At 41.4% G+C, this 15,054-nt stretch overlaps 1 protein-coding gene across 1 annotated transcript; it reads right to left on the reverse strand.

Annotated features, from left to right (window-relative positions):
• LOC109230361 (uncharacterized mitochondrial protein AtMg00810-like) lies at window positions 11,628–12,368 on the reverse strand. Its single transcript, XM_019395865.1, has one exon. The coding sequence runs from the start codon at window positions 12,366–12,368 to the stop codon at window positions 11,628–11,630; it is 741 nt and encodes a 246-aa protein (XP_019251410.1).

The raw sequence follows: 15,054 nt of genomic DNA on the forward strand, positions 1-15,054 counted from the left end.
AAATTTCCTATTGATAAAAGAATTGTACTTACTTCTTGTTATTGAGTTTTTAGTTATTTATCACAATTCATGCTTAATTATAATATCGGTATTTTATTGTTAGTCCATAGTAAGTGTCAGAGTTAACCCGTCATCACTACTTCGAGGTTAGACTAGATACTTACTGGGTACGCGTCGTACGTACTCATATTACACTTGCTGCACATTTTGTGCAGGTACATATATGTTTAGTGGTCTTGTGGGCGCAGAGGCACGATTATTGCGGGGATTTAGGTGAGCTGCCTCCCATGTTACGATCCGCAGCCAGTAGAGTCTCCTTCATAGTTATTTATATTTTTCCTGTCTAATTTGTATTCCAAACAGATGGTGTATTTTATTTTACTTCCTAGTTGATGCTCATGCACCTGTGACACATGGTTTTGGGGCTGCTTACAGGTTGTTCATTAATGTAGTTGCGAAAATATTTTCATTCACTTTGTAAATCCTATTTTGTACTATGTAATTAAAGAAAAATTATGATTTTAAATACTAAAAGGAGTAATTAAGCTAATCAATTATTGTTGGCTTGCCTAACAGCGGTGTCAGGCACCATCACGACCTTTAATGGATTTTGGGTCGTGACAATATGGTATCAGAGCACTAGGTTCACTTAGGTCTCACGAGTCATGAGCAAGTCTAGTAGAGTCTTGCGGATCGGTACGAAGACATCGGTACTTATCTTCGAGAGGCTACCGGGCTGTTAGGAGCACTTCCCTTCTTGATTTCTCATCGTGCGTTTTGATTCCTTTGAGACTTATGCCTTTGTTTCTATCCTATTCAAACTTATGCGATGTGAAGCGCTTGTTATAAATTGGAAATTGAGGAATTATAATGGTACTGCAGATGTGCTACATGATGTTTTTCCCTGCGTATTCGATTGAGCTAATGTCATCGCCTTGCGGAGGGATATTCTGTCATTTCAGCTCAGTAGCGGTATTTCTTATGGTTTTGAGGCTATGCACAGCTTGCTATGATGTTCATGATTTGTTATCGCACAATATTGATGTAATGGTAGGATGCTTGTCTATGCGTCGGGGCGATGAATGACTTAAACAGAGGTTTTCTCAGTGCATGATTCAGAGGTTCAGTGTTTTATATCCAGCAGAGGAAAAGCAATCAGACTAAGAATGTTCAGGTTTGGGTTGATTGAGTAACGAGACTTGGCATTTTCGAGCGTGGTGGAATTTTCATCTATGATGTGGTGTCGTCGTCCTTGATTGAATGTGTTAAATTCTTCGGTGTTATGGCCTTGTTCAATTCTCCTTTGGGGCAGAGTATTGTGAAATGGTGCCGGGGAAGCGGCTGTTAGAGATCGCGGTGTGTAGTGGTTCAGGATCGAATCGGTGTTCCTAGTGTTGATGGCTCGAGAAGGATGATCTTCGGAAAGGTTGGTAGCGATCTATTGCTTCAAGTGCCACAGAGACGGATTTTGATTTAAGGCAACAACTGGGCAGCGGAGGATGGGGAAGGACATGTGAGAGGTGTCTTGTAGTGGTTAAATTTCTAGAAGGCCAAGTGTGAGAAGCAGAAGTTGAGTAGTTGCTTAAAGGAGAGGGTTTGATCAAAGTGGGAGAGTGGCAGAGTAGCATATGGGTTCTGTGGTAGGATAGCTACACAGCTTGAGAAAAGTTCAGAGTGATTTGGGATTCATGGTGGGCAGTGACTCGGTCTACGAACTGATTTGGAATATTTGCTACTATACTGAGGAAGATTGGATACGACAAGAGGGAGTTGCTTAATATGAAGAGGGATACAACATGACTTTGGATTGGAATATATCGTCGCACTTTTAGTTGATATCAATGGGGAGTGAACGGACAATTACAGCTGGTGAATGAGCATGGGCTTAGGATGGTTTATTGGTTACGTAGTAATTGCACTCGGTGTAGCATCGTTGGAAGATGTCGGCATGGAATTTCCACAGGTGGGTTATTTCCTGTGAGCAAGTTAGCTAATGCGTGGTGTTGACGAAGCTTCTACGAAGAATTCTACCGGCTATCCGGTAAAAGGTCGAGCATAACAATGTGGCTAGTGATTCAGAGCATTCATGAAATGGTTAACAGGAAGATTTTGAGGAATTTGGCGGGTCGATTGTGCGAGGTCATGTTAATGAGGAAGAAGTAATCTTGGTAGGTTCCAGGGTTATGTAATTGTAGCTTCAAGCAAAGTGGGAGAGCCTTATCGTCTACGATTAGATTGCATGGTTGTCTACTTCTGAGGTTTCTGGTTATTGTCATATTGGTGGGTTATTACGACTAAGGAAAGAAAACATCAGTGGTAAATTGAGCAAAGGATTTGAGGAAGGTGTGTTATATTTGGCCTTATCGGTTCATGTTCAGGTTTTGGGAAGACTTAAAGTCTATGCTTCGTGTGGATGTGATGTACAAGGAAAGGAATTCAGCCGGGTGCTTCTTTGAGAGGGTGCTTATGTACTAGAAGGGCCTTGTAGCTTGATTATATTTAGGAACACGACAGAGTGGGTGACTCTTAACAATGGTCCTAGTGGGTTCAAAATTAAAGTGCGGTGCCTAAGGGTTTCGAGTCTGTGATATGGTTAGGTATCAAGCTTTTGCAACGGATTATGAAAAGGGGCTTGGAGTATTCTATGTTATCTTCGGTATGTAGTGTAGTATTGGTGGAATGGGAGAAAATAACCTCGGGATCATAGAAGAATTATTAGAGTGGGTGTACCAGATGAAGATGCAAATGCGCGCACAAGGAGGGTATGAGAAGGTTCATGGGTTTTGAGACAACGTGGTCTCGTGAAATAAGGTCACTCTGGATGAGTGCGGATTGGGTTCGTTGTATTTTGAACGGAGCTATTGTTATTCCTAAGGCAAGTCTAGAAAAATTAGAAGAAGTCGGATTGGTTAGCAATAGTTGAAACGGCATGACGGTAGCAATGATTAGTTCCTTCAGCGTGTCAAGTTATACATGTGATTTGTGGCGGTACGTGCAAGGCTTGATGGCCGCCGTAATTGATTTTATTTGGAGGCATTCGAGTAGTATGGCCTGTTTTGTGTAGACGGATCCCGGTAGAGTTATGGTGGTTTAGACCATTACTTTAGGATTGTATTTTCTTTGATTATAGGAATTCAATCGCGTGTTGCAATGATTGAACCTGAAATGAGTTAAGTGGAAGGTTGCTATATGATGGGATGTTTATTCTATTAGTGGATCAGGAGTTATGATGGAATTCGTGTACTCCTGCGTATTGGCATGTTAGGTGCAGTGAGCGGAATGGGAATTGGAAGTTGAGGATCAAGGTTGCGGTTCGGTGTTGACAAGAATGTTACGAGCTCGGATGAGCGGGAAAGGATTCAGATGTTTAGAGTAAGCTGGTGTTGTCTTTAGCGTCACCTGAGATCAGTGTCCTATGTAAGAGGCTTGGTGTACTGATTTGCGGATTCCTAATCCACCTTACAGCAATAGTATCGCCAATGGTATGGATGTGCAGACTTGTTACCTGGTGCGGTAGGTCGTGGGGAACGTATCCCACACGAAGGTTGTATAAGTGACATGTAGTGTAATGACCCGATCGGTCATTTTGAGCTCAAGCGTGTTGTTCGGCAGTTTGAGGCCATGAGCAGCTTCACTTCGAGTATTATGACTTCTACGCGTGGTCAGAATTGAATTTCGAGAAGTTTGGAATTTATTTGGAAGAAAATTCCCATTTCGGAAGCTTTAAGCTGAAAGAATTAGGTAAGATTGGATTTTTGAGTAAATGACCTCGGAATCAGGATTTGAAGGTTCTAGCAGGCTCGTATAATGATTTTGGACTTGGGCGTATGTTTGGATCGAGTTTTGGATGAACCGGGAGCGATTCGGTGCCTATTGTGGAAGTTAGCATATTTGGAAGAATTTCATAAGTTTGGATTGAACTGCATTTGGATGTTATCAATGTCCGTTTGGGATTCCGAGTCTAGAAACAGCTCTGCATGGTATTCTGGTATTGGGAGCGCGATCAGAAGTGGATTTGTAGGTCCATAGGTCATTTTGGAGTCATTTGGCTAAAGTTAAGAATTTGAAGGGTTTTGAGAAGTTTGACCGGAGGTGGACTTTTTGATATCGGGGGCGGATTGCGATTTTGGAAGTTGGAGCAAGTCCGTAGTGTCAAACATGACTTGTGTGCAAAATTGAGGTCAATCGGACGTGATTTGATAGGTTTCGTCATCAAATGTTGAAGTTTGAAGTTCTAAAGTTCATTAAGCTTGGATTGGAGGGCGATTCATGGTTTAAGCATTGTTTGATGTGATTTGAGGCCTCGAGCAGGTCCGCATTATGTTTTAAGATTGGTTTGTATGATTGGACGGGGTCCTGGGGGCCTCTGGTGGATTCCGGGTGATTAACAGATCGATTTGGACTTGAAGGAAGAGCTAAAGGGGGTTTCAGGTTGCTGGTGTAACCGCTTCTGCGAAAGCTTCATCGCAGAAGCGGCCCCAGAGATGCGAGGAGATGAACCGCAGAAGCGGCTAGAAGTGAAGGGGGCTGAGGCGGAAGGTGCGAGGGAATTTCCGCACCTGCGTGATCGCAGATGCTGTCTGGACAACGCAGAAGCGGACTGGGGCAGCTGGAGACCTTCCTGCAGATGCGATATGGCGGCGCAGCTGCGGAACCGCAGAAGCGATCAAGTGACCGCAGGTGCGAGAATCGGGGACTGGCAGTGTGTTTTATACAAATTGAGTTTTGGCTCATTTTCCTCATATTTTCACTTTGGTTGGGCGATTTGGAGCCTTTGAAGAGGAGGAATTTCATCGTCAAGCTTGAGGTAAGTTAATTCCACCTCTTGTAAGTTAAATACATGGTTTTTTATGGATTCAAGCATGAAATTAGGAGAAATTGTGGGTTTTTGGTAGAAGACCTAGAAATTGGTATTTTTGAATTTTGACCACGATTTTGGACATGAAATTGAGAGCAAATTGTATTTGAGCTCGTGAGGTTATGCGTAAACTTTATCTTCGAAAAATTTCGGAATCCGGGCACGTGGGCCCGAGGGCGATTTTGTCAACTTTTCAAGTGGAGTTGGAAAATTATGTAAATTGAATTGTTATAAGTATTAGGATTTATTTTCATTGGTTTGCCCATTATTTGTCTAGTTTTGAGAGAGTTGGCATGGATTTGGGACATCGAGAAGGCGTGGAATGCCGGTTATGGATCTTCGGAGCGAGGTGTGTCTCCTTTCTAACCTTGTAAGAGGGAATTAACCCCATAGGTGAAATAATTGATTATGTGCTCCTATTTGTGGGGGCTACGTACGTATGAGGTGACGAGAGTCCGTGCGTAGCTACTATTATGCTTAAGTCCGGGTAGTCTAAGACCCAAAAACATGCCTTACTTGTAATACTTTAACCTTGTTGTCAATTAAAATGCTTAAATCATATAGAATTGGTAAAAGAATTTCTAAAGGAACTAAACATCATTTTCTTGACCGTTAAAAAGAAGTTGTCATCTCTTTGGGTAATTGTTTCCTTGATGAATTCTTGATTGACTGTTTGGTGTGTTTATTTATATTTTACCGCGTCGCATGTATGATTCGCGAGCGGGATAATAGATGCGGCTATTAGCGCCATTCGACCCTCTGGCAGTGCACAATTCAAATATTTATTGGATTGGGCCGTACAACCTCGGCATGATTTGCGCATGCTTGTATTGCTTGCCTTGAAATTCATAGATGTTTATATTTGTTCTCCCTGACCTGAGATAAATGTATAAATGATGAAAATGAATTTGGAAATTTCCTATAAACGAAAGAATTGTTTACTTGCCTCATGCTATTGAGTTACGACCATTTTTATGAAAATCCTCGATTTACTATATTATAGGTATATTATTATTGGACCACTAGTAAGTGTCGAAGTCGACCTCTCGTCTCTACTTCTCCGAGATTAGACAGGATACTTACTGAGTACATGTTATTTTTGTACTCATGCCACACTTGCTGTGCATTTTTGTTGCACAGGAACATTGCACAGGAACATGTACCTCTAGCTGCCTAATGGGCACATGTACCTCTAGCTGCCTAATGGGCGTAGCAGCATGGATGATACGGAGACTTAGGTGAACTGCATCTCTCGAGGCGACCCGCAGCCAGCATAGTCTCTTTCAGTGTATAGTATTCACTTTCTGTCCAAATTTGTATTTCGGACAGTTATTGTACTTCATTTGATTTCCTAGTGATTGCTGATGCACTTGTGACACCGGGTTCTGGATGATTATGGGATTATTCAACATTTAGATTTGTTAAAGACATCATTATTATTTCAGTAAATTTTATTATTTATTGTTTAATGCACTAAAGAAATGATTTCAATAAATACTAAAATGGGAATTTAATTAACTTCACAGTGTTGGCTTGCCTGATAGTGGTGTCCGGCGCCATCACGACCCTTAGTGGATTTTTGGTCGAGACATGTAGTCACTTGATTAATTAAAGATTTATTCCAAGTATAGAGATTGTGGTACCATCGCTAATGTGAGAATATATGGCTGAAGGATGCTCGGTTCATTGGGTTGTGGACTGTGGAAGTTTGTTCCGAATTTGACGGTTGTTCTTGTGTGTCATGAGAAAAAAGGGTTATTGTGGGTCTTTGAAAGGCTATTAGTCCAGTGCAGTACGATCAGAATCGACTTGAAGCCCGTGGATGGATCTAAATGTGAATGTGTGCTCTATATCAAGCCGGGTGTATTCATTTAAGCATAGCGTTGCCTATGGAGGAGTCTTCGGGCTTTGGATGTTATTTCTGTCGTCAGCTATTCCATGTAATACTTTATTGTGCCATGTGGGTTGTGAGACGACTTGATTATTCGCACATGTGTTGTGGTCCCGTGTGGCTTGCAGGATGGCTCTCGAGATGCAAGTCATTTATTTCACCTTAGTCGTGCTTGAGTTTTGTAGTGTATGGCGTTATCTGTCTCCCCATGAATGGTATTACGAACTTGGCGTGCTTGTGGTTGACATTCGTGTATTTCGTAGGTATGAGCATTCTAGCTCGGTAAGTATTTCCTTATAGATTATTATGTGTGGATTGGGCGGCACGCCGCCAATTGTGTGTTGATTGGATCGGGTGGGACGCTGCCACGGGTATCATGGTTGGAGCGGGTTGCACGCCACAACACTGTGATGTTGAGTATAGTTCCCCCATATCTATTCTTGTGTGTTTGTTACTCATTTTCTGAGGAAGGTTCATAACATCCTTCAGTTGTTTAAATAGTTACGTGGGTTGAGTAGTTCTTTCCAGAGTTCGTTTCCTTATGTATCACCTTCGAGTTAGTAACTTGTTGGCACATTGTGGCATCAAATGAGACTTTTGGCAGTGTCTGAGGTGGCTTATTGCCTGAGCAGCTTGTACTGGGGGAGAAGAGATTATTGGACTTGGGATCAGTGCGATTAGATTTATAGAAGGCATATTAAAGAGCAAATATCGTTATGGAGTTCAAAATGAGGTAGTGGTTCTTGTCAGGAGAAGAGACTCAATGATTTGTTGATTTGGTAGGTGGCTATGAACTTCTACATATCTCTTCCGCCGTGGCAGTATTGCAATAGTTGAAAGAAGACTTACATGCGTCATGAGGTGTGTTGTGGGCATTAGATTCGTGGGATTTCGGCTATTGTTGTTAGAGGATGTTATTATGGTCATGTGAATTATTCGGTGCATTGTGTAAATTCAGTAAAGGTATGAAAACATGTATTGGTACATCATGTAGTGATTGATACGGTGTTCGTATGCTGGAAACAGGCGTGGTAGAGAATTTCGGATGATGGAATTTGGTTCTAGGGCTTTTTGACTAAATGAAAGGGGGAATCTTCAGATTGGCTCAAGCTAATGTGCTCAATTGGGTTGTGGTAGAATGGGTAGGTGCTCAAGGGGTAAAACAATGATTTGGGGCAACTCCAGAGCAGTTCTTAGCATTTTCGAGGACGAACGTATGCCTAAGTGGGAGAAAATGTAACGACCCGATCGGTCGTTTTGAGCTCTAGCGCGTCGCTGGCGGTTTCAGGCCATGAGTAGCTTCACTTCAGGTATTATGACTTGTACATGTGGTCGGAATTGAATGTCGGGAAGTTAGAAGTTGATTTGGAGAGAAAATTCTGATTTCAGAAGTTTTAAGTTGGAAGAATTGACTTAGGTTTGATTTTTGAGTAAACGACATCGAAATCGGGATTTGAAGGTCCCAACAGGTTCGTATGATGATTTTTCACTTGGGTGTATGTCCGAATCGGGTATTGGATGACCCGCGAGCGTTTCGGCGTCAATTATTAAAAGTTGGCATTTTTTAGAAGAATTTCATAAGTTTGGGTTGAATTGCATTTTAATGTTATCAATGTCCATTTGGAATTCCGAGCCTGGGAATAGCTTCGTACGGTGATTCTGGTCTTAGGAGCACGTCCAGATGTGGATTTGGAGGTTCGTAGGTCATTTGGCGAAAGTTGGAAATTTGAAGGTTTTTAGAAAGTTTGACCGGGATAAGACCTTTTGATATTAGGGTTGGATTTCGATCCTGGAAGTTGGAAAAAGTCCCTAATGACGTATGTGACTTATGTGCAAAATTTGAGGTCAATCGGACGCGATTTGATAGGTTTCGGCATCGAATGTGGAAGTTTGAAGTTCTTAAGTTTAATTAGCTCGAATTGGGGTGCGATTCATGATTTTGACGTTGTTTGATGTGATTTCAGGCCTCGAGCAAGTTTGTGTTATGTTATGGAACTGGTCTGTGTGATTGGACGGGGTCCCGGGGGCCTAGGGTGTATTTCGTGGTGGTTTCGGACCAAATTGGAATGATTTCTTGTTGCTGTTGCTGCTATCTGGTTTCCTTCTTCACCACCGCGAAGGAATTCATGCGTTCGCGAAGGAGACTTTTGGGGGCTGCTGGATTTGCCCATCGCGAATGCGATGGGAGAGATGCGAACGCGGTGAAGATCTTGAGCGACCTACACGAACGCAATTGGGCAGTCGCGAGCGCGTAGAAGGAAGTGAGGAGCTGGTCCTGAGACCGTTTGGCCTACGCAAACGCGGGCCGGGTTTGCGAACGCGAAGTAGTGAGGGCGGAAGGCTTCGCGAACGCGTCGTGAGGAACGCGAACGCGAAGAAGGTTTTCTAGGCCTGGGCTTGCTGAGCTTCGCGAACACGAGGGGATTGCTGCATTCGCGAAGGAGGGGCGCCTGGGCAGTGTATAAGTTGCAAGAACACGGGTTTTGGCCATTTTATTTCATTTCCTCAATGGGAGCCGACGTAGGAGCGATTTTGGAGCATTATTTTCATCATCAAACATGAGGTAACTGATTTCTACTAGTTGTGAGCTACATACAAGGTTTATATATGGATTTAGACATGAAATTTGTAGAAATTTGGGATTTTGAAGAAAAACCTAGAAATTGGTGTTTTTGGATTTTGACCACGAAATTGGACATGGAATTTGGAATAAACTATATATTTGAGTTCGTGGTGCTATGGGTAAAGTTTATCTTTGAAAATTTCCGAAATCCGGGCACGTGGGCCCGGTGGTGACTTTGTCGACTTATCGGGCGGAGTTGGAAGTTGTTATAAATTAGATTGTAACAAGTACTAGAGTATATATTTATTCACATTGATTGACTAATTTTGGAGAAATGGGCATCAGTGTGAGTTGTTGGAAAGGCTTTGAAGCCGGTTAAGGAACTTCGGAGCGAGCTAAGTCTCCTTTCTAACCTTGTAAGAGGGAATTAACCCTACGAGTGATTGATTTAATATGTGCTTCTATTTGTGGGGGCTACGTACGCACGAGGTGACGAGAATCCGTGCGTAGCTACTAATTATGCTTATGTCCGGATAGTTTAGGACTCAAATCATGTTATACTTGCGATGTTTGCACCTTACTTGTTAATTTAATTGCTTAAATCATATTGAAACTTGATAAAAGAATAATAAAAGGTTAAACTTCATTTTCTTGACCGTTAATGAGAATTTGGTATTTCTTTGAATATTTTCCCCTTAATAAATCTTGAATTGGTTGTTTTAATGTATTTTCTCTTCTTGTGGAGTTGGCCGAACGCCTCAGTAGCATAAATCTTGAATTGGTTGTTTGAATAAATTATATATCTGAGTTCGTAGTGCTATGGGTTTAGTTTATCTTCAAATATTTTTGGAATCCTGGCATGTGGGCCCGAGGGTTCACATTACTGACTTTTCGAGCGGAGTTGGGAATTGTTATGAATTGAGTTATTATGGGTATTAGAGTGTACCCTTATTGGTTTTCACATTTGTTTGACTAGTTTTGGATCTTTTGGCTTGGGATTGAAGAGTTAGAGAGGCTTTGGAGACGGGTATGGAACTTCGGAGCGAGGTAAGTCTCCTGTCTAACTCTATGAGGGGGAAACTACCCATAGGTGATGTAATTGTTATGTGCTTCTAGTTGTGGGTGCTACGTACGCACGAGGTGACGAGAGTCCGTACGTAGCTAAAGCAACTTATGTCCGTGTAGACTTAGGATTTTAGCATGCAATATTTGGATTACTTGAACTTATTCTGCTAGCCTAGTTAATTGAAATTATAATTGAACTTGATTAAGAAATTACATATATCTTAGAACAAGCCTTATCACTTTGAGTTGTTAGCAAAATATTTGAGAAATGGTAAGGGTTACACTCACTTGTACTCATGTATTGTATTGTAAACACGTGTCTTGTAATTCGGTAGCTTCCTTCTTTTTCTTGTGGAGCGGCCGAACGCCTCGGTAGTATATTAATGCATTTATGGTTCATGCCGCTCGACCCTCGGCAGTGCACACATTATTTTGGATCGGGCCGAACAACCTCAGCAGAATCGTGCATTATATCGCTAGTAGACTGAATATTCACGAGCTAATCTTCCTATTGATTCCCAACACTTTACCTTATTTCTTATTTATTTTGTATTGACCTTTGGCATTTTCTGAGATATTAAGATAGAATGCTAGATCGAGAATTTATGCTTTGAAAGGAATAATAGGAACAATATAAAATTTCAGATTTACCCCACTATTGGTGTGCACTTCATATCTTTTATGGATTGTCATTTATTTATTTGGACCTCTAGTATGTGTCGATGTCGAACCCTCGTCACTACTTCTTTGGGGTTAGGCTAGATACTTACTGGGTACGCATTGATTTACGTACTCATGCTGCACTTCTGCACTAAATCTGCAGGATTCAACAGGTCACTTGGTGATCATTTTGGCGCGTAGGCTCATCTATTGAGGAGACTTTATGTGAGCTGCAATTCAGGTTACGCATCATAGCCTACCGAGTCCCCATTCTACCAGTAATTTTACCCTGTCTTATTTACATTTTGGACAGATGTTGTATTATTATTGTACTTCTTAGAAAAATGCTAATGCACTTGTGACACCGGGTTTTTGGGGTTTCTACAAGATGTTTGGTATGGTTGTTCATGTAATTACTATCATTTCACCCTTTAAATTTTATTTCATACTAATTAATTAACGAAAATTATGATATCGAAAGTAACAGAATGAGTAAATAAATTGACAAGTCAATGTTGGCTTGCCTAACGGCGGCGTTAGGCGCCATCACGACCTATTGTGGATTTTGGGTCGTGACACTATCCCATACATTATCCCGGCTCAATACTCCCCCTCAAGTTGGAGGGTAGAAAAATGTTCTTCACTCCAAGCTTGCACAACAAATGATGGTGTTGTGTTCGCCCAAGTCCCTTAGTTAGTACATCTGCTATCTGCTCCTTAGTGTTCACATGTATAGTCTTGATGATACCAGCCTTTATCTTCTCTCTGATGAAATGACAATCAATGTCAATGTGTTTTGTGCATTCATGGAAGATGGGATTTGCTGCAATCTGGATTGCTGCTTTGCTGTCACAAAATAGAGCAGCATGTAATTGCAGCTTGACATCTAACTCACCAAACAGACGAATGAGCCCGAAAATTTCAGTTGCAGTTGAAGCCATGCTTCTAAACTTAGGTTCAGCTGAACTCCTTGCCACTGTTTCCTGCTTCTTTGATTTCCAAGAAATCAAAGCATTGCCATATAACACTAAGTAATTAGTAACTAACCTTCTAGTTTGAAGGCATGCTCCCCAATCAGCATCACAATATGCCTTCAGAGTGCCATCACCAGATGAAGGTAACAACAGTCCTTGACCTGGTGCACTTTTGACATATCTGACAACTCTCCTGGCTGCATCTAGGTGAGATTGATTAGGAAAATGCATATATTGACTCAAGGTTTGTACATCAAATGATATATCCGGTCTAGTCGTTGTTAAGTATAATAACCATCGCACTAATCTTTGAAACTCACCAGCATCCTTCAAGAGAGGATCTTGGGCAGTATCCATAGAGTAGGGTATCGATTTGTCAAAATCCGCAGAAGTCAATTTTGATTTACTTCTAATGGTGTGCTAGAAGGCTTGACTTCTGCTAGTTCGAGTTTTAAAATCAGCTCTAAAGCATATTTACGTTGGCTCATGTATATGCCTTTATCTGATCTAACAAATTCAATCCCAAGAAAGAATTTTAACTCTCCTACGTCCTTGATTTTAAAGAACTGCTGCAAGTTGTCCTTTGTCCTTTTGATTTCTGTAATGTTGTTCCTAGTGACTATTAAATCATCCACATAAACTAACACTAGGACAATGTAGGCATCAGTCTTCCTGGTAAATAAGGAGGGATCATAGTGACTTTGGGAGAACCCCATGGTCTGCAGTGCCTCAGATAGATTGATGTTCCACTGTCGGGATGCTTGCTTGAGGCCATATAGAGACTTATTTAGCCTTCATACAAGGTACCCCCCCTGCTTGACAATCCCCTTAGAGAAACCTGGAGGGACAAGCATGTAAACTTCTTCAACTAAGTCGCCTTGCAAGAAGGCATTATGAACATCCATCTGATAGAGAAGCCAACCAGAGGAAGCTTCTGCTGTTACGATTGATCTGACTGTCACCATTTTAGCAACAGGTGAGAAAGTATCAGTGTTGTCAAGACCCTCATTCTGTGTGTAACCTTTGGCCACAAGTTGAGGTTTGTATCTCTCAACCTTACATGAAGCCTGATATTTGATTTTGAATACCCACTTACACCCTATAGGCTGCTTCCTAGGTGGTGGAGGCACTAGGCTCCAAGTCTGGTTATCCTCCAGGTCTTGAATTTCTTGTTGCATAGCATCAACCCATTTAGGATCTGTAGCAGACTCAGCAAAGGATCTTGGTTCTATCTCAGAAGAATAAGGTGCCAAGCATTTGGAGTAGTGAGGTTTCAGTTGAAGATAGTTGAAAGAATTAGAAATAGGGTAGGCACATGCACCATTGGTCTTCTGGGAAATCACAAAATCCTGCATCCAATTGGGGAGCCTAGAGATTCTAGAGGTCCTGCGAGGCTCAAAATTGTTCAAGTTGTCACAATGTTGAAGTGGTGATGAATGTGCAGTGGTTGCAGGATCAACAATAGGTGATGTAGGGAGATCAACAACAGGGTTGCTGAGAAGACCATCTTTCTGTACATCTGGAGGTGGAGAGCCTGAGGACATGGGTATTGTATGTAATGAAGAATCATCACTAGGAAGAGTAATTGACACAGGATGAGTGTCAAAATCTGTTATATCCACTTGGTGATTAGGATGTATAAGTGGAGCCACTGAGCTTGATTCAATTGATAGCTACTTGAATGGAAAGTTGTCTTACTTAAAAACAACATCTCTGCTAACAAAGACTGCATGATTAGATAGATCAAACAGTTTATAGCCCTTCTGAGTTGAGGAATAACCTAAGAAGATTGCAGGAACAGCTCTGGCAGAGAATTTGTCCCTTTTCTTCAAGTTTGTAGCATAGCAAAGACATCCAAACACCCTGAGATGGTCTAGTGAAGGAGTTCTATTAAACACCAATTCAAATGGGCATTTTCCACCCAATATACTTGAGGGGATTATGTTGATCAAATATACTGCTGTCATAATGAATTCACCCAAAACTCCAAAGGCGCATTTGCCTGGAAGTTTAGTGACCTGGCAGTGTCTAAGATGTATCTATGTTTCCTCTCTACTATTCCATTCTGTTGAGGGATGTAGGGCATGTGCTCTGATGTGTGATACCTTCTTTATTCAACAATTTCTTAAGCTGGTTACTGAAAAATTCTCCTCCAGTGTTTGTTCTAAGAGTTTTGACAGTGGAAGAAAATTTAGTTTTAATCATAGCAATTAAGAATTTCAACACCACAACTGATTCATCCTTAGAATTCATGAGTCAAACCAAGGTAAACCAACTGAAATCATCCAAATGAGTTAAAAAATATTGTTTTCCATCATGGGTAGGTACCCTAAAGGGTCCCCATACATCTGCGTGATAAGATCACCTAATGCATTACTCTTATTGGTACTATCTGGAAAGGCAGACGTGTTTGTTTAGCCAAAAGGCATATAGAGCAATGATCAAAACAATTAAAAAATTTTGTGTTTCCGAACATAGGTCTCCTTTTCATAATATCCATAGGTACATGACCTAACCTTTTATGTCATAGGGTACCATTTATTCTATTTACAGGCAATGTAGAAAACATAAGGCCAATAGGTAGTCCTTCCTAGGTGTTGCTCTTGACAGTCTGGTCTAGCACATATAGTCCATGCTCCACTCTACTAATCTCCTTCACCTTGCCACTGCAAATGTCCTGGAATACACAACATGCGGGAATGAAGGCAAGAAATAAGCCTAAATCCTTGGTCAATTTAGACATTGATAGCAGGTTGTACCTTAATTTATGCACATAAAGTACATTCTTGATCATCATGCCATCTAATATACTGGAAGACCCTAAATGTGCAATTATACTTTTCTCTCCAGTAGGCAGTTGCACCTTTCTCAAACTACTCTCAGACAGCTCCACATAGTCAATGCATATATGTAGGCTAGACACCATGTGATTTGTAGCTCCTAAGTCTATAATCCACCTATTTTCCTTGATCACACTCAGAAGTGACAGTGGTATACTTGTGATCTTAGCATGAGCTGCTGTATCAACTGAAGTGTTGGCCTG

Source organism: Nicotiana attenuata, chromosome 7, assembly GCF_001879085.1.
Source record: "Nicotiana attenuata strain UT chromosome 7, NIATTr2, whole genome shotgun sequence".
Classification (NCBI taxonomy): domain Eukaryota; kingdom Viridiplantae; phylum Streptophyta; class Magnoliopsida; order Solanales; family Solanaceae; genus Nicotiana; species Nicotiana attenuata.